Raw genomic sequence first — 27,436 nt, forward strand, 5'->3', positions numbered from 1 at the left:
GTCTTGCTCTGTCGCCCAGGCTGGAGTGCAGTGGCGCGATCTCCGCTCACTGCAAGCTCCGCCTCCCGGGTTCACGCCATTCTCGTGCCTCAGCCTCCCGAGTAGCTGAGACTACAAGCGCCCGCCACCACGCCTGACTAATTTTTTGTATTTTTAGTAGAGACGGGGTTTCACCATGTTAGCCAGGATGGTCTCGATCTCCTGACCTCATGATCTGCCCGCCTTGGCCTCCCAAAGTGCTGGGATTACAGGTGTGAGCCGCCGTGCCCAGCCGAGTTTTCTTTTCTTTTTTTTTTTTTTTTTGAGACAGAGTCTTGCTCTGTCCCCCAGGGTAGAATGCACTGGGGCAATCTCAGCTCACTGCAACCTCTGACTCCTAGGTTCAAGTGATTCTCATGCCTCAGCCTCCTGAGTAGCTGGGATTACAGGCATAGACCATCATGCCTGGCTAATTTTTGTATTTTTAGTAGAGATGGGGTTTTGCCACATTGGCCAGGCTGGTCTTGAACTCTGGGAGTCAAGTGATCCACCCACTTCAGACTCCCAAAGTGCTAGGATTACAGGCGTGAGCCACAGTGCCCAGCCTTTTTTTTTTTTTTTTTTTTTTTTGAGACAGGGTCTCACTCTGTCATCCAGGCTGGAGTGCAGTGGCGCAATCTTGGCTCACCGCAGCCCTGGAAAGATTTTCCAATGATCTCATACTAATGTTCCCTGCTAGAAAGGGAGAATAGCACTTTTCAGACTGAAAAATAAGCCTCAACCATAACAAGACTGTGCCATCTCTTCGAGGTTGTTGCTAGCTGGCTCAAACCCACCCTGGAACCCATGGAGAAAAAACAATTTGAATTTAAAAGGACTTCCTTAGAAAATTAATATGTATCTAAGGAAAAAACATCCAGCATATATCTCCTGCTAGACGAGAGGAGGCCATGTGTCAAAAAAATAGAATACTTATGAAGCAAAAACAGGCAGGCCTACCAACGACACAGGCCCTCATCCCTGTCCAGTAATCCTACATTTCTCTGGTTAACGCTGCTACTAAAGTTTTCTCCTCCAATTTCCAAATCGCTACTTCTCCCACCACTGTCACCTCTGTTTAACCTTGCCCATAACTTCACAGAAAAAACTGAAGCCCAGAGATAATTACAAGTAACTATAAAAACAGCAATTACTTTTGCATCAACCTAATAAAACAGCCTTCGCTTCCCACTCCCAAACTTCAAAATTTCATCTTCATCCTACCCACCCTCTCCTGCCCTCTTCCTACCCAAAGACAGTCCCTCCGCTGTGCTTTCAATACTATCTTCCTCCCTTCCTCTCAGAACCTTACACTGTCACTCGCTTTATCTCCCTTCAATTTCTAACCAGTCCCCACCACATGGACTCTTCCCACTGACATTTATACAGCTCAAGTCTCTCCCATCTTAAAAAAATCTTGTCTTTTTTATTTTATTTATTTATTTTGAGACGGAGTTTCCTTCTGTAGCCCAGGCTGGAGTGCAGTGGTGTGATCTTGGCTCACTGCAACCTCCGCCTCCCGGGTCCTGGTTCAAGCGATTCTCCTGCCTCAGCCTCCCTCGTAGCTGGGATTACAGGCACATGCCACCATGCCCAGTTAATTTTTGTATTTTTAGTAGAGATGGGGTTTCACCATGTTGGCCAGACTGGTCTTGAATTCCTGACCTCGTTATCCGCCTGCCTTGGCCTCCCAAAGTGCTGGGATTACAGGGGTGAGCCACCAAAAAAGTCTTTTCTTGAGCCCATACTTCACTTGCCAAATCCCAGTAATCACCCAATTTCTCTCCCTCATCGTTAGAGCCCAGCATCTCGAAAAGATTTCCCATCTTCTCTCCTTCCATTTCCCTTCTCCCGTTGGCTTCTTATCCCGTGTCAGTCTGGCTTCAGTGTCCACTGCTCCAGCAAAACCACTCTCACTGTGGTCTCACCACCCATGCTGCTAATCTGATCAACAATTCTCAGTCTGCGTCTTGTCCCACCTCAGGAGGCACACACAGAAATAACTCCTCCCTCGTCCCTCAAGTAGTCTTCGCTTGGCCCCCTCCAGCCCGCAATCCTGGTTATCTTCTTCTTTCTGTTGGCCTGTCTCAGTCTCCTTAGTCAGTTCATCTTCCTCTACCTGACCATTAAGTGTGGTGTGCTTTAAAATCCAGTCCATAAAAGGACTCATTTTGATAATCTCATTCTCAGCTTCAACTGCCATCTAAACACTGAAGACTCTTCCCCCTAGTAAAAGATGCCAGGCCAGGCACGGTAGCACATGCCTGTAATCCCAACACTTTGGGAGGCCAAGGTGGGAGGACTGCTTGAGCCCAGAAGTTCGAGACCAGCCTGGACAATATAGCAAGAACCCATCTGTACAAAAAAAATTTTTTAATTAGCGGGGGGTGGTGGTACACGCCTGTAGTCCCAGCTATTGGTGGGTGTGGTGGGGGGTACTGATGTGAGCACCAGAGGTCAAGGCTGCAGTCAGCCATGATCACACCACTATATTCTAGCCCAGGTGACAAAATGAAACCATGTCTTAAAAGAAAAAAAAAAGAACAAAAAAAGGGCTGGGCTTGGTGGCTCACACCTGTAATCCCAGCACTTTGGAAGGCCAAGGTTGGTGGATCACTTGAGGTCAGGAGTTCAAGACCAGCCTGGCCAACATGGTGAAACCCCGTCTCTACTAAAAATACAAAAATTAGACAGGTGTGGTGATAGGCGCCTGTAATCCCAGCTACTCAGGAGGCTGAGGCAGGAAAATCATTTGAACCCGGGAGGCAGAGGTTGCAGTGAGCCGAGACCACGCCACTGCACTCCAGCCTGGGCCACAGAGCTAGACTCCACCTCAAAAAAAAAGCCAACTAAAGCCTCCACCCACTGAACCATCAGGGCTACACTGCGATGCCTGGCCACTTCCACTGATGCCGGATCAGGGGATAGTTACTAATGGTGCTTCTACTGAATGCTCAAGGCCACAGCCATGGTATTTTCTTCCCACACCTCCAAACCTGTCTTCCAGTGTTCAGGAATCCAGGAGTCACCCTGGACATGTGTTCTACTCGATGCTAATCTATCCTCAGCATCTGCCACTCTGACACTAAATCTCTCTCAAACCTATATCGTTCTCATCAGTTCTACTGCCACAACCCTAGTCCAAGCTACTATGAATGTTCTCCTAGATTACTTTAGCAGCCATCTACATAGAGTTTCTGCTTCCAATCTGTTCCTTTCTAATCCATTATCCACAGGCAGCCAGAGATATATTTTCTTTCTTTCGTATTTGAGATGGAGTCTCGCTCTGTCACCCAGGCTGGAGTGCAGTGGCGCGATCTCGGCTCACTGCAACCTCCACCTCCCGGGTTAGAGCAATTCTCCCACCTCAGCCTCCCAAGTAGCTGGGCTTACAGGTGCCCGCCACCATGCCTGGCTAATTTTTGTATTTTTAGTAGAAACAGGGTTTCACCATGTTGGCCAGGCTGGTCTCGAACTCCTGACCTCAGGTGATCCGCCCACCTCGGCCTCCCAAAGTGCTGGGATTACAGGCGTGAGCCACCACGCCTGGCCTCAGAGAGATACTTTCTATCACCACCACCACCTCCTCATCCTGCTTAAAACCTTCCATGAGTTGCCACTACTCCAAGAATAAAAGCCAAAACCCTTAGCATGGTCTATAAGGCCATACACAACTTGGTCCCCAGTCTTCCTATCTCCCCAGCCACATCTCATCAATTCTAGCCACATGCTGGAATTCTTCAAACAGGCCATGCTCCTCTTCTCTCACGGCTTTGGCACATTAGAACACTTTTTTAACCCAATTAACTTCTATTCATCAGTTCAGAAAAGCTCTCCCTGGACTGCTGGCCCTGAGCACAAATACCCACACCACCCCAGCTGAAGTCAGATTCTCCTGTTACATGTTTTCCAAGAACTATAGTCTTTACCTCCACAGCACCTACCTCAGTTTATCACTTCACATTCATTTATATAATTATTCAATTAAAGTATCTTCACTGGGTGTGGTGGCTCACACCTGTAATCCGAGCACTTTGGGAGGCCAAGGCGGGCGGATCATGAGGTCAGGAGATCGAGATCATCCTGACTAACACGGTAAAACCCCATCTCTGCTAAAAATACAAAAAATTAGCCAAGTGTGGTGGTGGGAGCCTGTAGTCCTAGCTACTTGGGAGGCTGAGGCAGTCACGCCACTGCACTCCAGCCTAGGTGACACAGCAAGACTCCATCTCAAAAAAAAAAAAAAAAAAGGATCTTCAACTAGAACAGGAATCAGTAAATGATGGTCTATGGGTGCCTGTTTTTGCATGGCCCACAAACTAAGAATGGCTTTTACATTTTAAAGGATTGGAAAATAAACAATATACAATAGAAACTATATGTGGTTCACAAAGCATAAACATTTCCTATTTGTAAACATTTACTTCATAGAAAAAGTGCTAGACTCTGAGTACCATGAAAGCAGGGTCCATGTACATCTCACTGTCTCCCCAGAGCTTGGTACACTGCCTGCTATATGTGCTCAGAAAATGCTTGTTAAATAACTAAGTGGAGATGTTATCAAAGGATGTAAAAGTAGGGGAAAAAAATTAAAACGTTAAAAGAGCAACAAAGTATGACAAACGCACAACCAACCTTATACTGAACAGGAAAAAGTTGAAAGCATTCCCCTTGAGAACTGGAATAAGACAAGGATGCCCACTTTCACCACTTCTATTCAACATAGTACTGGAAGTCCTAGCCAGAGCAATCAGACAAGAGAAAGAAATAAAGGGCATCTAGGCCAGGTGCAGTGGCTCACACCTGTAATCCTAGCACTTAGGGAGGCCGAGGCAGTCAGATCACCTGAGGTCAGGAGTTTGAGACCAGCCTGGCCAACATGGCGAAACCCTATCTCTACTAAAAATACAAAAATTAGCCAGGCGGCGTGGCAGGTGCCTATAATCCCGGCTACCTGGGAGGCTGAGGCAGAAGAATTGCTTGAACCCAGGAGGCGGAGGGTGCAGTGAGCCAAGACTGTGCCACTGCACTACAGCCTGGGCAACAGAATGAGAGACTCCATCTGAAAGAAAAAAAAAAAGGAAGAAAGGAAGAAATAAAGGACATCTAAATTGGTAAAGGGGAAGTCAAACTGTCGTTATTCACCAGTGATATGATCATATACCTAGAACACCCTAAAGACTCATCCAGAAAGCTCCTAGATCTAATAAATGAAGCCAGTAAAGTTTCAGGATACAAAATCAATGTATACACATCAGCAGCACTGCTAAACACCATCAGCAACTAAGCTGAGAATAAAATCAAGAACTCAACCACCTTTACAACAGCTGCAAAAAATAAAATAAAATACTTAGGAATACACCTAACCAAGGAGGTGAAAGACCTCTATAAGGAAAAACTACAAAACACTGCTGAAAGAAATCACAGACGACACAAACAAATGCAAACACATCCATGTTCATGGATAGGTACAATCAATATTGTGAAAATGGCCATACTGCCAAAAGCAATCTACAAATTCAATGCAATTCCCACCAAAATACCATGATCATTCTTCACAGTACTAGAAAAAACAATCCAAAAATTCATATGGAACCAAAAAAGATCCCACAAAGCCAAAGCAAGGCTAAGCAAAAAGAACAAATCTGGGCACATCACATTACCTGACTTCAAAATATACTATAAGGCTACAGTTACCAAAACAGCATGATACTGATATAAAAATAGGCACATAGACCAATGGAACAGAAGGGAGAACACAGATATAAAGCCAAATACTTACACTCAACTGATCTTCAACAAAGCAAACAAAAACAAGTGGGGAAAGGACACCCTTTTCAACAAATGGTTCTGGGATAATTGGCAAGCCACATGTAGAAGAATGAAACTGGATCCCTCTCACCTTACACAAAAATCAGCTCAAGATGGATCAAGGACTTAAATCTAAGACCTGAAACCATAACAATTCTAGAAGATAACATCAGAAAAACCCTTCTAGACATTGGCTTAGGCAAAGAGTTCATGACCAAGAATCCAAAAGTAACAAAAACAAAGATAAATAGATGTGACTTAACTAAAAAGCCTCTGCACAGCAAAACAAATACTCAGTAAACAACCCACAAAACGGGAGAAAATCTTCACAAACTATGCAACTGACAAAGAACTAACATCCAGAATTTACAAAAAATTCAAACAAATCAGCCAGAAAAAAACAAATAATCACATCAAAAAGTGAGCTAAGGACATGAATAGGCAATTCTCAAAAGAAGATATACAAATGGCCAACAAACATGAAACATCACTACCATTTGATCCAGCGATCCCACTACTGGACATCTACCCAGAGGAAAAGAAGCCATTATATGAGAAAGACCCTTGCGCACAATATTTTATAGCAGCACAATTCACAATTGCAAAAATATGGAACCAGCCTAAATACCCATCAACCAACAAGTGGATAAAGAAAATGTGGTGTGGGCCAGGAGTGGCGGCTCATGCCTGTAATCCCAGCACTTTGGGAGGCCAAGGCAGGTGGATCACGAGGTCAGGAGTTGGAGACCAGCCTAGCCAACATGGTGAAACCCCATCTCTACTAAAATGTAAAAAATTAGCCAGGAATGGTGGCGCACGCTTGTAATCCTAGCTACTCAGGAGGCTGAGGCAAGAGAATTGCTTGAACCCGGGAGGCAGAGGTTGCAGTGAGCTGAGAGTGTGCTACTGCACTCCAGCCTGGGCGACAGAGCAAAACTCTGTCGAGAGAGAGACAGAGAGAGAGAGAGAGAGAAAATGTGGTGTGTATATACCATGGAATACTACTCAGCCATAAAAAGGAACAAAATAATGGCATTCGCAGCAACCTGGATGGCGTTGGTGACCATTAATCTAAGTGAAGTAACTCAAGAATGAAAAACCAAACATCGTATGTTCTCACAACTGGGAGTTAAGCTATGAGGACGCAAAGCCATAAAAATGATATAATGAACTCTGAGGACTCAGATGGAAATGTGGGAGATGGGTGAGGGATAAAAAAACTACATATTGAGTACAACGTAAACTGCTCGGGTGATGGGTGCACCAACATCTCAGAAATTACCACTAAAGAAATTATCCATGTAACCAAACACCACCTATTCCCCAAAACTACTGAAATAAAAATATATATGTATATAGGCTGGGCACAGTGGCTCACACCTGTAATCCCAGCACTTTGGGAGGCTGAGGCAGGCGGATCACTTGAAGTCAGGCATTTGAGACCAGCCTGGCCAACATGTTAAAACCTCGTCTCTACTAAAAATACAAAAATTAGCCAGGCGTGGTGGCAGAGGCCTGTAATCCCAGCTACTCAGGAGGCTGAGGCAGGAGAATCATTCAAACCCAGGAGGCAGAGGATGCAGTGAGGCAAGATCATGCCACTGCCCTCCAGCCTGGGTGACAAAGCCAGACTCCATCTCAAAAAAAAAAAGTTTCTATTTGAAGCTTATCCTCTCTGCTATCAGGGAATTGTTTCCAATTATTCTGTCCTCAGAACTACATGTCCAAGTTGAAAAGAACATGCCACATCCAAGATGGGGAATAAGGTGGGGGAGGAGGAGGAAGTAGGGCAGCAGCTGAAACCTCACCTGTAACACCTGCTGAATGCTCCGAAGCCAAGACACACAGTGCTGCTGGAATAGCTCTGTGGGGCTCTCCCCTACCAGCAGGGACAGCAGACACAGGCCCTCGAACCTTCAAAGAAAGAAGAGAGTCATGATAAGTGGGCAGAGGCTAGACTTCAGAGAAAGTGACTGACTGCTCTTTTATTCTCACTAGGCTACAGCAAGACTTCACCCCCAGATCCACTGTGGTTTCCAACTCCTGAAATACTTGGAATGAGGTGGAAGAAGCAAAGAAAGAAGGGAGCAGAGGTAATCCCAGCGGGGAATAGGACATCTGGGAGCTGGAAAAGGTAGGGTTCAAATCAAGTGAGCTCACAAAAGGAATGTAACTCTCCACACTCTTGGGAATAGAGAGAGGTATTGAATCCTGGGGACGGTGACAATGAAAGGAAAGATGTACATATGCCCACTTTCTAAGGGAACACGCCCCTGGAGAAAAAAAAGGGCCAAAGACTTACCGAGTTTTGATGGAACTGAGACGTGCATTACTGAGACTCACCAATGCCCCAAGAGCTGAAAGGTTCTGGAGGAAAGAAAACAGGGAAGCGAGTCACAAACGGGATGTTAAAAATGCAGAAGATTCTTCAAGCCCTTCTCTGTCCCAGCACCTATGAAGCCTTTCTGAAGTCGCACCTCCTCTGAGGCCAAAAGGCCATCCCACTAGAAGCCTTGAGCTTTTCCCCTTTTTTCCTGTGGGAAAGGCTGTTTCTCGGCCTTTCCTCGAGTTATATTTTGCCTGATCCTTCCCCCCATGCCCCACCCAAGTAGTGCCAAACAGAGAACTGCCCAACTAATCCCACTACCAGACTTCAAAGATGGGTCTGCTTCACCTCTATATGTCTGGGCAGCACCTAATAGGAGACATCCATAAATGCTTGCTGAATGGACACTGAACTCATCCATTATCCTTCCTTCACCCTCAAACAAATCCTCCTCCCCCTATTCCTGGCTTCCTTACAGCTGTAAAAATGCCAACACAGACCGAGTCAACAAGAATCCTCCTTCCAGTTCTCCCCTTCTCTCACATTCTGGAAGCCCATGAAAGATGTTTCCTCATCAGCCCCCCAGGTAACCTCTCCATGCCCCAAATGGCCAGCCTCCTCTCACGGCACCCGTGTCTCCCTAACGGCGTGCATCGTTCCTTCTTCCAACACACACACTATGCATGAGGTTACGTGAAGGAATACAGAGCTGAATAAAATTAATAAGGTCTCTCCCTTTTGTGGAGGGAAATATTTATTCATTTGTTAAATAAATATTTACTTGACATGGCCGGGCGCAGTGGCTCACGCCTGTAATCCCAGCACTTTGGGAGGCCAAAGCAGGCGGATCACGAGGTCAGGAGATCGAGACCATCCTGGCTAACATGGTGAAATCCCGTCTCTACTAAAAATACAAAAAATTAGCCAGGCGTGGTGGCGGGCACCTGTAGTCCCAGCTACTCGGGAGACTGAGGCAGGAGAATGGCATGAACCCAGGAGACAGAGTTTGCAGTGAGCCGAGATCGCGCCACTGCACTCCAGCCTGGGCAACAGAGCAAGACTCTGTCACAAAAAAAAAAAAAAAAATATTTACTTGATATATACTTCATGTGAGACCTTATTTTAGGTGCCAGGTACTTATTTTCTAGTTAAGAGGAGACAGAAAATAAACAACTGACAAAGTAAATACATAGTATATCAGAGGGTGCTAAGAACTCCAAGGAAAAATAAAGCAGAGTAAGGAAGGAAAGGAGTGCCCAGAGTAGGCAAAGGGGACAGGATTTTATTTAGGAGAGTAGGTACAAAAAGCATCTCCAAAAAGGCCATTTAGGCTGGGCGTGGTAGCTCATGCCTGTGATCCCAGCACTTTGGGATGCCGAGGCAGGTGGGTCACCTGAGGTCAGGAGTTCGAGACCAGCCTGGCCAACATGGTGAAACCCCGTCTCTACTAAAAATAGAAAAATTAGCTAGTTATGGTGACATGCGCCTGTCATCCCAGCTACTCGGGAGGCTGAGGCAGGAGACTCGCTTGAACCCAGGAGGCAGAGGTTGCAGTGCGCTGAGATCACACCATTGCACTCCAGCCTGGGCAACAAAAGCAAAACTCCATCTCAAAAAAAGAAAAAGCCATTTAGCAGAGACCTAAAGGAAAGTGAGAACAAGATGTACTGATACTCTCAAACATTTACCACAAATATAAAATGGCGCAGCCACTCTGGAAAGCAATCTGGCAGTTCCTCAAAAAGTTATACAGAGTGAACACATGACCCAGCCATTCCACCCTACGTATATACCCAAGAGAAATGAAAACCTACATCCTCACAACAACTTGTACACGGACGTTCACAGCAGCATCATTCATAATAACCAAAATGGGAAAACAACCCAAACGTCCACCCATTGGTGAACAGATCAAATATAGTGCAGCAGTGCCCCCTTATCTGCAGGGGGTGCTTCCAAAACCCCAGGCAGGTGCCTGAAACCTCAGAAACTTCGGATACTACCAAACCCTACATAAACTATTTTTTTTCCTATACATACAAGCCTATGAAAGATTTTATCAGTTAGGCACAGTAAGAGATTAACAACCACTAATAATACAGTACAGCAACTATAATAATATGCCAGCATCTCTACTCTTATGCTTTGGGCCATTATGAAGTAAAATAAAGGTGACTTGAACACGAGCACTGCAATACCGCCACAGTGGATCTGATCACCGAGATGGTTACAAGGTGACCCTCAGGCAGGGAGCGTGTGCAACATGGATACACTGGACAAAAGGATGAATCATGTCCGATTCACATCCCAGGTAGGATGAAGCAGAACTCCTCGAGAGTCCACCACGCTGCTCAGAATGGCATGTAATTTAAAACTTATGAATTACTTATTTCTGGAATTTTCCACCTAATATTTTCAGACCATGGTTGACCACAGGTAAGTAAAACCATGGAAAGGGAAAGCACAGATAAGAGGGGACTACTGCATAAAAGGCCATAAATAGGAATGAAGTTTTAGCCGGGCACAATGGCACCCGCCTGTAGTCCCAGCTACTTGGGAGGCTGAGGCATAAGAATCACTTGACTAATCCTGAGAGTTTGAATCCAGCCTAGGCAACACAACAAGACCCAACACAGCAAAACAGAAAAGAGTAATAAAGTCTTGACACATGGATGAACCTTGAAAACTGACTGCTAAGTGAAAGAAGCCAAACCCAAAGGCTACATATTATACAATTCATTTCTATCAAATGGCCAGAATAGGCAAATCTCTAAAGAAAAAAAGTAGATTAGTGTTTGCCTAAAGCTGGAGGCAGCCAGGGAGGGCTTGGTGGGCAATGGGAATGACTGTAAGTGGGTACAGAATTTCTTTATGGAGTGATGAAAATGTTCCAAAACTTAGCACAGCAATGACTGCACAACTCTGCAAATATACTAAATCCACGGAATTGTATACTCTAAGTGAGTGAACTGTGGCCGGGCGCAGTGGCTCATGCCTATAATCCCAGTACTTTGGGAGGCCAAGGTGGGCAGACCACCTGAGGTCAGGGGTTTGAGACCAGCCTGGCCAACATGGTGAAACGCCATCGCTACCAAAAATACAAAAAAAAAAAAAAAAAAAAATCAGCCAGGCGTGGTGGCAGGCGCCTGTAATCCCAGCTACTCCAAAGGCTGAGGCAGGAGAACCGCTTGAGAACGGGAGGCGGAGGTCGCAATGAGCCAAGATCGTGACACTGCACTCCAGCCTGGGTGACAGAATGAGACTCTACCTCAAAAAAATAAAATAAAATAAAATAAAAATAAAATGGGCCAGGCGCGGTGGCTCACGCCTGTAATGCCAGCACTTTGGGGGGCCGAGGCGGGTGGATCATGAGGTCAGGAGTTCAAGACCAGCCTGGCCAACATGGTGAAACCCCGGCTCTACTAAAAATACAAAAATTAGCCAGGCGTGGTGGTGGGCGCCTGTAATCCCAGCTACTCGGGAGGCTAAGGAAGGAGAATCGCTTGAACCCGGGAGAATCGCTTGAACCCGGGAGAATCGCTTGAACCCAGGATGCAGAAATTGCAGTTTGCCAAGATTGCACCACTGTACTCCAGCCTGGGTGACAATGCGAGACTCCATTTCGAAAAAAATAAAAGGCCAGGCACCATGGCTCATGCCTGTAATTCCAGCACTTTGGGCAGCCGAAGCGGGTGGATCACGAGGTCAGGAGTTTGAGACCAGCCTGGCCAACATGATGAAAACCCATCTCTACTAAAAAATACAAAAATTAGCCGGACATGGTGGCGGGCGCCCGTAATCCCAACTACTAGGGAGGCTGAGGCAGGAGAATCGCTTGAACCTGGGAGGCAGAGGTTGCAGTGAGCCGAGATCACGCCACTGCACTCCAGCCTTGGCAACAGAGTGAGACTCCGTCTGTAAAAAATTAATAAATAAATAAATAAAATGGCTAAATTGTATGGTTTGTGAATTATTTCTCAATAAAGCTGTTTTGGCCAGGCATGGTGGCCTGTAATCCCAAAATTCTGGGAAACCAAGGCAGGTGAATCACTTGAGGCCAGGAGTTCCAGACCAGCCTGGGCAACACAGAGAGACACCATCTCTACAAAAATTTTTAAAAATTAGCCAGGTGCAATGGCATGCACCTGCAGTCCCAGCTACTCGGGAGGCTGAGGCAGAAGGATCACTTGAATCCAGGCGTTCAAGGCTGCAGTGAGCTACGAACACACTACTATACTCCAGCCTGGGCAAAAGAGTGAGACCCTCTCTCTTAAAAAAAAAAAAAAAAAAAACTGGCAGGGGGCAGTGATTCACGCCTGTAATCCCAGCACTTTGGGAGGCCAAGGTGGGCAGATCATTTGAGGTTAGGAGTTTGAGAACAGCCTGGCCAACGTGGCAAAACTAAACATCTAAAAATCTACTAAAAATACAAAAATTAGCCAGACGTGGTGGTGTGGTTTCACCATATTGGTCAGGCTGGTCTCCAACTCCCGACCTCAGGTGATCTGCCCACCTTGGCCTCCAAAAGTGCTGGGATTACAGGAGTGAACCACCATGACCCCCCCCCCCCAGTAAAGCTGTTTTTATAAAAAGGCATACTGATAACCATAAAAAAAGAGTGTTCCGGGAAAAGAAAAAAAAAAAAACAGGCTGGGCAAGGGGCTCATGACTGTAATCCCAACACTGGGAGGCCAAGGTAGGAGGATCGCTTGAGCCCAGGAGGTCAAGATCAGCTTGTGCAACCGAGGGAGACCCCCATTCTCCACAAAGAATTTTTAAAAATTAGCTGAACATGGTGGAGGGCACCTGTGGACACAGCTACTTGGGAGGCTAAGGTGGGAGGGCTGCTTGACCCCGGGAGGTCAAGACTGCAGTGAGCCATGATCGCCACCACTACACTCCAGCCTGAACAGCAAAGCAAGATCCTGTCTCAAAAAAGAAAAATAAAAAGAGCGAAGACTCTGAGATGAGAGCATACTTCGTTATTTCCAAAGAACAACAAGGAGACAAATTGTTGATGGAGAAAAGTGAGCAAGGTGGAGAGGAGTAACCAATGATGAAGGTTAAGGGAGTGGGACCAGACTGTGCAGAGACATACAGGTTATTACCGACTTTCACCCTGAGTAAGATAAAAGCCATGAGGGGGAGAGAGAAATTGCGCACAGGAGTGACAATATCTGACTTCTGGTTTGCTTTTTTTTTTTTTTTTTTTAATCAACAGCATTTGTGTTGTCTTGTTGAGAAGGCAGAAGCAAACAGATGAGGTAGAAGGTTACTGTAATATTCCAGACAAATGATGATGCAGCTTGAAGAATGTGGTAACTGTGGCGATACAAAGCAGTCAAAATCAGGAAGTATTGTGAAGGTAGAGCCAACGAGATGTGCCGTCAAATTGGATATGGGTGGAAAATAAAAAGAAGGGTCCAAGATAACGCCAAGGTTTTTTGCTGAACAACTAGAAAGATGAAGCTGCCATTCACCGAGAAGGGAACTAATGCAGGAGGAGCAGGTTTTGGGGTGACAATAGGGAGTTCAGTTTCAGATCTGTTCAATCTGTGATGTGTATTTAACATGAAAACGGAGATGCCAAATAGGCACTGGGTAGACAAGTGTGAAGAGAACTTCTGGCTGGAGATGTAAACTCAAGAGGTGTGGGCCTTGAGACTGGATCAGTTCACCAAGAGAATAAGAGTAAAGAGAGAAGAGAAACAGTGCAAGGCCTGGGTTGTAGGCACTCAAACCTTCAGAGGTCACAGAGGTGAGGAGGGATCAGTCTTTACTGGAAAGGAGCAACCAGTGTGGTAACAGGAGAATCGAGAGGAGAGGAGAGGGGCTGGGAGGGTGACTAACGCCTATAATCCCAGTACTTTAGGAGGCTAAAGTGGGAAGACTGCTTGAGCTCAAGAGTTCAAGACCAGCCTGAGCAACATAGCGAGACCTTGTTTCTACTAAAAATTAAACAGATTAGCCGGGTGTGGGGGCACACGCCTGTGGTCCCAGCTACCCAGAAGGCTGAGGAGGGCGGACTGCCTCAGCCTGGAAGATCAAGGCTGCAGTAAGCTATGATTGCGCCACTGCACTCCAGCCTGGGCAACACAGCGAGACCCTGTCTCAATGAAACAAACAAACAAAAACAAAAAGACAGGGGAGAGATATCCCAGAAGTCAAGTGAAGACAGTTTTTTAAATAGGAAAGTATAATTAACTGTATCAAATGGTAGCGATAAGTCAAATATGATGACCCAAATTGACCTTTGAACTTAATGTCTTGATGGACACCAGTGATCTTCAAGAGTTACCATTTCACCCAGCAAAGGGTTGTTTCGGCAGCATTTAGGCTAAAAGCCTGAATGTAATGAGTTCAATGGAACAACCATCATAGTAATAATTCATTCAGGGAAGAACCTTTAATAGATGTTAAAATGAGTGGGTGAAAGGTTGACAAGACCTAAGACATTCACATTATCTCCCCCCAAGACACTTAACTACAAATGAAAAAAAAAAAACCATACCTTTATAACAGTGAAGAAACCTGGCAGAGACCTGCTTAACCTAGAATACGTGCTCCTGATATGATGCACCAAGAATGACACATCATTTCTGCAAGGTTGTTTTTTTTTTGTAGAGATAGGGTCTTGCCATGTTGCCCAAGCTAGTCTTGAACTCCTGCACTCAGTGATCCTCCCACTTCAGCCTCCCACTAAGCCTCTGAATCTCATGCTGGGATAACAGGCATGAGCCCCTGCACCTGGACGACTTCTGCAGTATTCTTGCTGAAAACGCACAAATCTCCAGTTTAATTTGTCTGCTGTTTCCTCATGATTAGATCCTAACCTGAGGGGCATCCTACGAAATAACTATTCTGTACTCTTTAAAAATATCAAGATCATAAGACAAAGGCTGAAGAACTATTTCAGATTAAAGAATACTAAAGAGACATTATAACTAAAAGCAAGCTGGGCGCGGTGGCTCACGCCAGCACTTCGGGAGGACAACGCGGGTGGATGATCTGAGGTCAGGAGTTCAAGACCAGCCTGGCCAACATGGCGAAACCCCATCGCTACTAAAAAAAAAAAAAAAAGAAAAAAAATTAGCCAGGCATGGTAGCAGGCGCTTGTAATCCCAGCTACTTGGGAGGCTGAGGCAGGAGAATCGCTTAAACCCAGTGGGTGGAGGTTCCAGTGAGCCAAGATCACGCCACTGCACTCCAGCCTAGGCAACAGACTGAGATTCTGTCTCAAAAAAAAAAAAAAAGGCAAAACAAACAACAACAAAAAAAACAACTAAATGCAACGTGTGATCCTGCATTAAATCCTGGACTAGAAATGTTGTTGTTGTTGTTGTTATAATGGATGCCTTTAGGAGAACTGATGGCAAAACTTAAAAAAGATCTGTAGGTTAAATAATTTATTGTACCAATATTAACTCTCTGATCATGATGATAGAGTATGGTTATGTAAGAGAATGTCCTTGTTTTTAAGGAAATACACACTAAAATATGTCAAAGTAAAAGGACATATCTGCAACTTACTCCTAAATGGACCCAGAAAAAATATCTGAAAGAATTCCTGTATCCTCTTCACCCAGAATTCTCCAGTTTTCAAATGTGCATTTATGTTATTCTCAGAATGATAGTTTAGGAGATCTGTCATTATCAGAATAACATAAATATGCATTTAAAAACTGAAGAATCCAGCCAGGTGCGGTGGCTCAGGCCTGTAATGCCAGCACTTTGAGTGCCGAGGCAGGTGGATCACTTGAGATCAAGAGTTCAAGACCAGCCTGGCCAACATGGCATAATCCTGTCTCTACTAAAAACATAAAAATTAGCCAGGTGTGTGGTGCAGGCCTGTAATCCCAGCTACTTGGGAGGCTGAGGCAGGAGAACCGTTTGAAGCCCGGAGGCAGAAATTGCAGTGAGCTGAGACTCCTCAAAAAAAAAAAAAAAAAAAAAAAAAAGGCTGGGCGCGGTGGCTCACGCCTGTAATCCCAGCACTTCGGGAGGCCGAGGCGGGCGGATCACAAGGTCAGGAGATCGAGACCGTCCTGGCTAACACGGTGAAACCCCCTCTCCACTAAAAATACAAAAAAATAGCCGGGCATGGTGGTGGGCAACTGTAGTCCCAGCTATTTTGGGAGGCTGAGGCAGGAGAATGACGTGAACCTGGGAGGCAGAGCTTGCAGTGAGCCCAAATCGCACCACTGCACTCCAGCCTGGGCAACAAAGTGAGACTCCATCTCAAAAAGAAAAAAAAAAATGGAGAATCTAGGAGAAGGGTATATATTGAAATTCTTTCAAATATTGTTCCAACTTTTCTGTAAATTTTCAGTTATTTCAAAGTAACGCTAAAAGAAGAATGAGAGACAAAAAGTACAGATAACACTTTCAAGGAGTTTTTGCCATAAAAGGAAGTACACAAATGCCAAATGAGGCAGTAGCTACAGGGTGATTTGTTTGTTTTTTGAGACAAAGTCTCCCTCTGTTGCCCAGGCCAGAGTTCGCAGGCGCAATCTCGGCTCACTGCATGCCTGCCTCCCAGGCTCAAGCAATTCTCCTGCCTCAGTCTCCTGATTAGCTGGGATTACAGGCATGCGTCACCACGCCCAGCTAATTTTTGCATTTTTAGTAAAGATGAGGTTTTTGCCATGTTGGTCAGGCTGGTCTCGAACTCCTGGCCTCAAATGATCTACCCATCTCAGCCTCCCAAAGTGCTGGGATTACAGATGTGAGTCACTGCACCCAGCCCTAGAGGGTGATTTTTTTTTTTTTTTTTGAGACAGAGTTTCACTCTATCACCCAGGCTAGAGTGCAGAGGCGCGATCTCGGCTCACTGCAACCTCTGCCCCGAGTTCAAGCGATTCTCCTGCCTCAGCCTCCTGAATAGCTGGGATTACAGGATTACAGATGCCTGCCACTGCGCCCGGCTAATTTTTGTATTTTTAATACAGACGGGGTCACCATCTTGGCCAGACTGGTCTTAAACTCCTGACCTTGTGATCCACCCACCTTGGCCTCCCAAAGTGCTGGATTACAGGCGTGCGCCATCACGCCTGGCCGAGGGTGAAGTTTTGAGCTGTATGCTGATGAAAATGATCCAACAAAAAGAGAGGCCAGGTGCAGTGGCTCATCCCTGTAATCCCAACATTTTGGGAGGCTGAGGCAGGAAGATTTTTTTATTTAAGTAGGAGTACACTCTAAAATATGACAAAAAGTGGTCAGATGTGGTGGCTCACGCCTGTATTCTCAGCACTTTGGGAGGTCGAGGGGGGAGGATAACTTGAGGTCAGAAGTTCGAGACCAGCCTGACCAACATGGTGAAACCCCGTCTCTACTAAAAATACAAAATTAGCTGGGTATGGTGGCAGGCGCCTGTAATCCCAGTTACTCAGGAGGCTGAGGCCTACGTAGAAGACAGAACAAGACACTGTTTCTGTCCTTCAAAAGAATATACAGGATAAATGACATTTGGGATTTGCTTTAAAATGGTCCACCAAGCTGAGCACGGTGGTTCACCTCTGTAATCCCAGGATTTTGGGGGGCCAAGGCGGGAGGATCACTTGAGTTCAGGAGTTCAAGACCAGCCTGGACAACATATAAAGCCCCCATGTCTACAAAAAATTTTTTTTAATTAGCCAGGGGTGGTGGCACACCTGTAGTCCCAGCTACTCGGCAGGCTGAGGTGGAAGGATTACTTGAACCTGGGAGGTTGAGGCCAAGGCCGCAGTGAGCCATAATCTGGCCACTGCACTCCAGCCTGAGTTAGAGTAAGACCCTATCTCAAAAAAAAAAAAAAAGAAAAAAAGAAAAAGAAAAAGCAAAGTTCCACTAAAAAAAAAAAAAAAAAAAAAAAAAGCCAAGCTATGGGAGGAATGAAATAACATTGGCAAACGTTCACTGTTAAATCTGAGTGATGGAGGCAGCATAGGGTAGGGTGGGGAAAATACTATTTATGTCTGAAATTTTACATAAGTTTTATTAATTACAAGAACAAATCAAAGACTTGCTGAGTGTAGGGGAGAGAGGTTATAAGTATATGTGAAATAAATAAACAGACAGTAGGATAAAGAGCAGTCAATCATAGGTGGCCAAGAAATATATCCCAAAGGCAGTGACAAATAAGCAAAGAATTGAGAACACTGGGAAGGAGGATGAGAGTTGGGGGGGTGGGGGCGCTGCACAGGGAGGGATTCCAAGAGAACAGTAAGTACAAAGCCTCTGAGGAAAGAACACCCAGAGGCTGAAGGATTTTTAAAAGCTGCAAACAGGATCAGAATTTTACTTTAGAAAGCTCACTCCAGCTACTGTGTGGGGAAAGGATTACAGAGGGCAAGACTGAAGGTAAGGAGACCCGTTAGAAGATTGTTGCTATAATATACTCCAAGCTAGACATGGAGCACTGTGCTAGGATCATTCCATTTTGGAACTACTGAGCTTGCAGTACCTGCGGAAAAGCCATGTTGGTAGGTGGATGATCAAACAGTGGATCCCCCTTGCTCGCAAGCTCCAGGTCTATTGCTGACTTTCATTTCTCATCTTAACTAGACTAGAAATTCTCTGAGGGAAAGGACCATGTCTTATTTATCTACCTAGAGACGAGGAACAGTACGTAAAACATAACAGATACTCAATAAATGTTTGTTGAATGAAACCTTTGGGGAAGGAAAGGAAACCCTCCACATAATCCCATGTATTGAGGATCCAATTCAAAGGACACAAGTAGAAAAAAAATTCAAGGCAGGATGTATCTAAAAATGTAGCACAGGAAATATTAAAGGGCGGCCCTAGTTTCCCACATCACTCTTAGCTTCTTTACTCAAAATTCTACTAGACTTCAGACATGTAAGAAAAATAAGCAAGATGTTAAGTTCATGTAGTTGACTTTGAGGGAGGAGAGGAAGTCCTGAAAGAGATGATGAAAGAAATCACACATTTATAGGCAGGATAGGTAATATTTCACAAATACTTATAAAAAAAATTTCTGGGGGGCAAGGCATGGTGGCCCATGCCTGTAATTCCAGCACTTTGGGAAGCCAAGGCAAGTGAATCGCCTGAACTCAGGACTTTGAGACCAGCCTGGGCAACACGGCAAAACCCCGTCTCTACCAAAAATACAAAAATTAGCCGGGCATGGTGGCGCATGCCTGTGGTCCCAGCTACTCTGGAGGCTGAGGTGGGAGGATCCCTTGAGGCTGGGAAATGGAGGTTGCAGTGAGCCAAGATCATTCCACTGCACTCCAACCTGGGTGACAGAGTAAGACCTTGTCTCAAAAATAATAATAATTCTGGGATTATTGTGAGATTAAAAAAAACAGAAAAACCCCACTGTAATATAACTGACTGATGAAAACCACATAAATTAGAAGAGAGGAATTGAGAGACAAGAGAAAATACATAATCAGCTCCAGCCTCTGATACTGGGCTGAGATAGCAAAGACATAGTTTTGTCACCCTCAATTATGCAGAGTAATGTTAAAGACAAACAGATAGGGTTATCTGCGATAAATCTGGGGCTAAGGTTATTGAACCACCCAGCAGATTGTGACAACCATCTTCCTGGAAGGTAGCATAGAGCTGGGAAGGTCCCAGGAATGAAGGGTGGGCACAGAAGATCTCGTGTTTATGGGTCTTGAAGGATGGGTAGAATTTGGGGAAGGTTTAGTGGGAAAGAAGGGAAGATAGGAGATTGTTAAAGGAGCAGCTATTATGGGCTAGAAATATGCCTTCTTAGAATCAGTGCCTTCACCTGGACAAGATGGTGGGGGTTCAAGCTAGAATGGGAGCAATGAGAAAGATGGAAAAGAGTGGACAGATCTGAAAACTACTCAAAGGATAAAATCAACAGGACTTGACAGATTGCTTATGGAGGTGTATGAAGAAGAGTTTAGAATTACTTGAGTGTCTAGCTTGCAGAACTGAATGGTTATTAGATTCCATTCTTATAGAAGTCCAAAGGCTCCTAACCCGGCCTAAAACGCTCTGCATGATCCGACCACTGCCTACCCATCTCACCAGTCTCATCTGTACCCACTCTCTTCCCCTCCACATCTGAGCCCCAGGAACGATGCCCTTCTTTCCAGTTCCTTCCTACCACAGGGCCTTCCCACATGAGCTCTCCTCTGACTGAACAGCCCCTCCCATATTTTTTCCCTACCCAACCCCTATTCATCCTTAGGGTCTCAGCTTAAACGCCGGTTTCTTTGGAAAAATCTCTGCCAGTCTTCAGATAAGGTTAGAGACCCCTGATATTCAATTCTCATCTTGTTTCGCAGCATTTTGTGTATCGCCACCACGTCTGTAACCGGAGCGCCTAGTACAGTATCTGACCCTCAATAAGAGCTCGGTAAATGTTTATTGTTGAATGCGTCATTAAGTCAGTCGAAACAATCCCCGAAACAGACATTGCCAGAGGAAAAAGAGGCTTTTAGATTATACAACTAGTGAGTGACCGGGCCTGGAACCTAATCGATTCCTGTGTGCCGACCAATAGCCTAACAACAGAAAAATAAGGCCCATTTTTCCCCCGGAGAAACTCATGGCCGATAAAGGAGAAATACGTGCATCCCGTCCGGACTGATACCTGGATCCCCTTTCTGCCCGCAGCTCTTCTTCCTTCAACCTCCCTATCGCACTTGCACTGCACCGTAATCGCGGCGCACAGGTGCCGCGCCAACCTCCCCACAGGGCCGCGGGCACGCGGGCCACGGACTCACCTGGGCCCCGCCCACCGACCCATGCAGCCGCAATAGGCACATGAGCCCGGGCAAATGTGGGGCCGAGCGGTTTGGGGGATGCACCGGAGCAACGGCAGACCCCGTTCGAGGTTGCAGCAAACCAGAAACACTCTCCAGCAGCAGCAGGCGGAGCCGCGGGCCCGAGCTCACTGCCGAGAGACCCCCGGTCCCGCCAGGAACCCCAGCCGCGGAGCCCGCAGAGGGCCCACTCAGAACGGCTGCCGCCATCTTCCCCCGGGTTCCAGTGGTGGCGTGGCGCGATGACGCAAACACACCGCGACGGCCGCCTACTGGGGAGCGGGCGTGGGGAGGGGGTTGCGGTCTTGCGCACTGAGTGAAGGCAGGCTGGACTCGTGGGCTCAAGCTGGGAAGGAGCATGCGCGGAGAGAGCAGCCTGGGCGCCAAAGCAGCGGGGTGCTCGGTTCCCGGAGTGATGGCGGATGAGGCTGCCCGTGAGCGTGTCCGAGGCGGTCCTGTGATGTTAAAGGTACACGTGGTCCGGACAAAAGGCGCCAAAGTCGGAACGATTTCCATTTAGCGGACGGAGTCTTGGGACATCTTCGCTGTAGGAATCAATAACTCTCATTTTTTTTTTTTTGAGACGGAGTCTCGCTCTGTGGCCCAGGCTGGAGTGCAGTGGCGCGATCTCGGCTCACCGCAACCTCCACCTCCCGGGTTCAAGCGATTTCCCTGCCTCAGCCTCCCGAGTAGCTGGGATTACAGTCGCGCGCCGCCACGCCCGGCTAATTTTTTTTGTATTTTTGTAGAGATGGGGTTTCACCATGTTGGCCAGGCTGGTCTTGAACTCCTGACCTCAGGTGTTCCGCCCGCCTTGGCCTCCCAAAGTGCTGAGATTACAGGCATGAGCCACCGCGCCCTGCCTAGGAATCAGTAGTGTGTGTGTGTGTGTGTGTGTGTGCGCGCGCCAAAGATTTCTTTCTTCATTTCTTGCATTTCAAGTACTCTTCGATGACATCCTTGGCCTGAGACTCCTTGCCATAGTCCTTAACTACTACACAACTGCAACCAACCACTTTACGGGGTTTCCCCTCTCTGTCGATTTTACAGAGCCCTACCCATTCTCCTAGTTTCTTGTTGTCATCAACCTTAATTAGGTTGATTTGGTGTTCAGCACAAAGGGCCTCCACCAACTTGACATATATAGTAGGCTCATCATAGTTGGATGCAAGCACACAAAGATGGGCTTGGCGTTTGTCTAAGGCTTTGGCAGCTTCGCCAATTCCACGTGCTAGGTCATGGTGGATGAGGGCGGTCTTCAGCACCTCTTGCAAAGCAGTATTAACGTCCATTACACCTCCAGCAGCAATGCCTTCCTCGGCCGTGGCGGTGGGTTAGGAGTGAAGCTGAATCTTGAAGGTACCCAAGCCTCCGCCTCCGCGCAACTCGGCAGCGGCAGGGAAAGAGAAGGAATCAATAACTCTCTAGGTAACTTGAAATCACAGACATTTTTAACTACATTTGCAACTTCAGAAATGATACAAGATGTGCGCCTTGCAAAAGCCAATTCAAACAGTACAGAAGGGCATAAAGTAAAAAGAAAAACTGCTCCTCCCCGCAAAGCCCTGCCCCAGTAGCGTGTATACTTTCCTAACATTAGTCTATGCACAAGCACATAAATGAGTATTTTACAAGATTGGGGTCTGCGTGTGGCTTGTTTTCACTCATGGCCTTCTTTATGCTGTTTTTTAAACTGTGGTATGAATGAAATGGGTGCACCATGATTTAATTCTATTGCTGAATTAATGCTTAAAGGCTGCTCCAGCTTTTTGCTAATGCAAACACTGTAGTGAACACGCTAATACCTCTATGTTTATGTTTGTGTACTTTTGTGATTGTTACATTCAAATCCAAGAGTCTTTTTTTTTTTTTTTTTGAGGAGTCTCTCTGTCGCCCGGGCTAGAGTGTAATGGCACGATCTCAGCTCACTGCAACCTCTGCCTCCCAAGTTCAAGTGATTCTCCTGCCTCAGCCTCCCAAGTAGCTGAAAGTACAGGCACCCACCACCATGCCCAGCTAATTTTTGTATCTTTAGTAGAGACAGGGCTTCACCATGTTGGCCAGGCTGGTCTCAAACTCCTGACCTCAAGTGATCTGCCAGCCTCAGCCTCCCAAAGTCCTGGGATTACAGGTGTGAGCCACCCCACCTGGCCCGTTTTTCCTCTTACTGCCTCCTCTCCAATCCTTCAAGTCCTGGCATTCAAGGCCTCCAAAATACATTAACCCAATAGCGTTAATTTTTCTCCATCTCCACTGCCGCTCCGGTCCAAATTATCATTCACTCTCACCTAGTCTCTTACAAAGCCTTCGTTGCTCTGCTTCCCTCTTAGCACCCTGTAGTCCCTTCACACAGCAACCAAAGTGGTCTTTTCAAATGTAAACAAGTTCTTGTCACTCCTAGCTTCAACCCCTGTGGCTTCCAAATGTGATGAGAATGAAATCCCATCTCGTCACTGAGGCCTAGAAGAATCCACCCAATCTGACTCATACCCACCTCCCTGACCTCAACACATACCACAAGTACCACTTTCCTTCTCTTCCTATTCGTGAGCCACACTAGCCTTCTATTTTCCAGCAAAGCCCATTGCTCACATCCGAACCTTTGCACATGTTGCTGATTATGCTGGAGAAACTGTCCTTTGATTCTATGTAACGCCATTTTGCCATCCTGAGACGACTTCTTTTTCGGTAGCTCCCACTCCAGCCCCCATCAGCCTCCATCACATTTGCCTGCTTATAATTCATGTCATTACCAGAAATTTATTTGCTTTATTAACTATCTCTTGTCTAAAATACAAACTCCATGAAAGGGCTCCTGTCTCCTACACTATGCTATTCCTATCACCTAGAACAGTGCCCGATACATAAAAGGTGCTGAAAAAATATTTCCCCAGGCTGGAGTGCAGTGGCATGATCACAGCTCACTGCAGCCTTGACCTCCCAGCTCAAACGATCCTCCCACCTCAGCCTCCCTAGTACATGAGACTAGGCACTAGCCACTATACTTGGCTCATTTTTGGTTTTTTGTTTTCTTTTTTTTTTTTCCTCGAGATGCAGTTTCACACTGTCACCCAGGCTGGAGTGCTGTGGCACGATCTTGGCTCACTGCAAGCTCTGCCTCCTAGGTTCAGGTCATTCTCCTGCCTCAGCCTCCCAAGTAGCTGGGACTACAGGCGCCTGCCACCATGCCTGGCTAATTTTTTGTAGACAGGGTTTCACCATGTTAGCCAGGATAGTCTCGATCTCCTGACCTCGTGATCCGCCCGCCTCAGCCTCCGAAAGTGCTGGGATTACAGGCGTGAGCCACCACGCCCGGCCCCTGTTTGTTTTTGAGACGAAGTTTCACTATTCTCACTCAGGCTGGAGTATAACGGCGCGATCTCAGCTCACTGCAACCTCCGTCTCCCAGGTTTAAGCGATTCTTCTGCCTCAGCCTCACGAGTAGCTGGGATTATAGGCTAAATTTCACCACGTTAGCCAGACTGGTCTCGAACTCCTGACCTCAGGTGATCCCGCCCCTCTCGGCCTCCCAAAGTACTGGAATTACAGGCATGAGCCACTGCACCCAACCCCCTCTTCTTTAAAAACCAGTGCTGGTTCCACATGTCCTTCTGTGGGGCCCTCAATCTCACTCCATCTGTTATACAAAATCCTCCACAGCCTGTTCCAGACTTCCCCACCAACACTACACAACAGGACGTGCCTTGTCTTTCACTTAAAAATGCCATTTCTCAACTTCTGCCCGGCCGGGCACCATGGCTCACGCCTGTAATTCCAGCACTTTGGGAGGCTGAGGCAGGTGGAACACAAGGTCAGGCGTTCAAGACCAGCTTGGCCAACATGGTGAAACCGTCTCTATTAAAAATACAAAAAGTAGCCAGGCGTTGCAGGTGCCTGTAATACCAGCTACTCACGAGGCTGAAGCAGAGAATTGCTTGAACCCAGGAGGCAGGGGTTTTCATGAGCCGAGATCCCGCCACTGCACTCCAGCCAAGGTGACAGAGTGAGACTCCATCTCGAAAAAAAAGAGGCTGGGCACAGTGGCTCACATCTATAATCCCAGCACTTTGGGAAGTCCCAGCAGGCGGATCATCTGAGGTCAGGACTTCAAGAGCAACCTGGCCAACGTATTGAAACCCCATCTCTACTAAAAAATATGTATATATAAACTAGCCAGGCGTGATAGTGGACGTCTGTAATCACAGCTACCAGGGAAACAGATAGGAGAACTGCTTGAACCCAGGAGATGGAAGTTGCAGTGAGCCAACACAACACCACTGTGTCCAGAATTGGTGGGGTTCTTGATCTCACTGACTTTGAGAATGAAGCCATAGACCCTCACAGCAAGTGTTAGTTCTTAAAGGCAGCATATCCGGAGTTTGTTCCTTCTGATGTTCGGACGTGTTCAGAGTTTCTTCCTTCTGGTGGGTTTGTGGTCTCACTGGCTCAGAAGTGAAACTACAGACCTTTGCAGTGTTACCCCCCTTAAGACCGTGTCTCCGAAGTTGTTCATTCTTCCTGGTGGGTTTGTGGTTTTGTTGACTTCAGGAGTGAAATTGCAGACCTTCACAGTGAGTGTTACAGCTCATAAAGGCAGTGTGGACCCAAACACGGAGCAGGAGCAGCAGCAGCAGCAAGATTTAACTGCAAAAAGCAAAAGAACAAACAATCACGCCTACCAGAAAAGTACCCCAGTGCATTGCAACTGCAGGGTCCGGCAGCCTGCTTTTATTCTCTAATTGGCCCTACCCACATCCTGCTGATTGGTTCATTTTACAGAGAGCCGATTGGTCCATTTTACAGAGAGCTGATTGGTCTGTTTTCGCAGGGTGCTGATTGGTGCATTTACAATCCCTGAGCTAGACACAAAAGTTCTCCACCTCCTCACTAGATTAGCTAGATACAGAGTGTAGACACAAAGGTTCTCCAAGTCCCCATCAGAGTACCTAGATACAGAGTGTGGATTGGTGCATTCACAAACCCTGAGCTAGACACAGGGTGCTGATTGGTGTGTTTACAAACCTTGAGCTACATACAGAGTGCCCATTGGTGTATTTACAATCCCTTAGCTAGACATAAAGGTTCTCCAAGTCCCCACCAAACTCAGGAGCCCATTTGGCTTCACCCAGTGGATCCCGCTTGGGGGCCGCAGGTGGAGCTGCCTGCCAGTCCTGCGCCTTGTGCCTGCACTCCTCAGCCCTTGGGTGGTCGATGGGACTGGGTGCCTTGGAGCAGGGGGCGGTGCTCGTCGGGGAGGCTCCGGCCGCACAGGAGCCCACGGAGGGGGAGGGGAGGCTCAGGCAAGGCGGGCTGCAGGTCCTGAGCCCTGCCCCGAGGGAAGGCAGGTAAGGCCCAGCGAGAAATTGAGCACAGCAGCTGCTGGCCCAGGTGCTAAGCCTCTCACTGCCCGGGGCTGGCCGGCCACTCCGAGTGCGGGGCCACCGAGCGCACGCCCACCCGGAACTCGCGCTGGCCCGCAAGCACCGCGCGCAGCCCCGGTTCCCGCCCGGCGGCGCCTCTCCCTCCACACCTCCCCGCAAGCTGAGGGAACCGGCTCCGGCCTTGGACAGCCCAGAAAGGAACTCCCACAGTGCAGTGGCGGGCTGAAGGGCTCCTCAAGCGCGTCCAGAGTGGGTTCCAAGGCCGAGGAGGCGCCGAGAGCGAGTGAGGGCTGCCAGCACGCTGTCACCTCTCACCACTGCACTCCAGCCTCGGCGACAGAGTGAGACTCTGTCTCAAAAAAAAAAAAAAAGAAAAGAAAAAAAACTTCTGCGCATCCTTCAGAAAGACTGTCCTCATCTGTTCCCCGCTCTGGACAGCCTGCACTCCCTCCACCCCCGCCCGGGCCAATTGCTGTTAGCGGCTGTGTCTTCTGACTCCGACCTCTGTAATAGCATTCCTGGGTAATACCTGTGTATGTGTCTCCTCAACTATTCTAGGAAGGCAGGGGCCATGGTAATTCGTATGTGTCCCCATCGATTGGCATAGTGAATAGCATAACATAGGCACGGATGGATGGGTCCATAGATGGACCGATGGATGGGAGCGGGTGAGTGAGTGGATGTTAGCTGGAATGGGTGGGTGAAAGAGATGGATAGTCAGAGACATTGGAAAAGGGAACCCTGCGAAGATCAAATGCAAACACCAGGAGGAGCTGACACGCTGCAGTGAAGAAGCGGGAGGGCTGGCCACAGAAGGCGGCACGCTCCGAGTGGAGCAGGTGAGCGGCGCGCACTGAAGCAAGCATCACGCAATTGAACCGCTCACCCACGTGTTCCCCCCCCACCATCCTCCTTCCCAGACGGCGCTTCAGCTCATTCCACCGCCCCCGGCAGCCCGGTCGCCCCCACCGCCACTGAGAAAGCAAACAAAGGGGAGGAGACCCCTGCAGGTTCTGGATGCCGAAGGCCAATCGAAAGACTTAGATCCCCTGGAAGGCGGGCGCCTTGGTTTAGGGGGGTCCAATCGGTTTCAAGGGGTTGCAGCGGGGCGGGAAGATGGGCGGGAGGAGCGGGAGCGGGCCCCGCGCGCG

At 47.3% G+C, this 27,436-nt stretch overlaps 2 protein-coding genes across 3 annotated transcripts in view; both read right to left on the bottom strand.

The window, feature by feature from the left end:
• Nucleotides 1–21,345, bottom strand: part of PELP1 (proline, glutamate and leucine rich protein 1) — a 34,457-nt gene extending 13,112 nt beyond the window's left edge. The window contains exons 1-3 of one of the 2 annotated variants that reach the window (XM_055367217.2): nucleotides 20,866–21,345; nucleotides 8,132–8,196; nucleotides 7,638–7,743 (exon numbers count right to left, since the gene is read on the bottom strand). In XM_055367217.2, the coding sequence (XP_055223192.1) occupies nucleotides 7,638–7,743; nucleotides 8,132–8,196; nucleotides 20,866–21,264 (570 nt within the window). In that variant the 5' untranslated portion in view covers nucleotides 21,265–21,345. The remainder of the gene's footprint in view (nucleotides 1–7,637; nucleotides 7,744–8,131; nucleotides 8,197–20,865) is intronic. The other variant, XM_055367216.2, reaches the window with a different exon arrangement.
• Nucleotides 21,346–21,802: 457 nt separating this feature from the next.
• LOC101148666 (small ribosomal subunit protein eS12-like) lies at nucleotides 21,803–22,238 on the bottom strand (the record flags this gene model as incomplete). The annotated part of the gene is made up of 1 exon (XM_031003510.3): nucleotides 21,803–22,238. A coding segment is annotated over one exon (411 nt), but the record flags the coding sequence as incomplete, so codon positions are not given.
• Between the last annotated feature and the right edge of the window lie 5,198 nt (nucleotides 22,239–27,436).

Source organism: Gorilla gorilla, chromosome 19 (assembly GCF_029281585.2).
Source record: "Gorilla gorilla gorilla isolate KB3781 chromosome 19, NHGRI_mGorGor1-v2.1_pri, whole genome shotgun sequence".
In the NCBI taxonomy this organism is placed as follows: domain Eukaryota; kingdom Metazoa; phylum Chordata; class Mammalia; order Primates; family Hominidae; genus Gorilla; species Gorilla gorilla.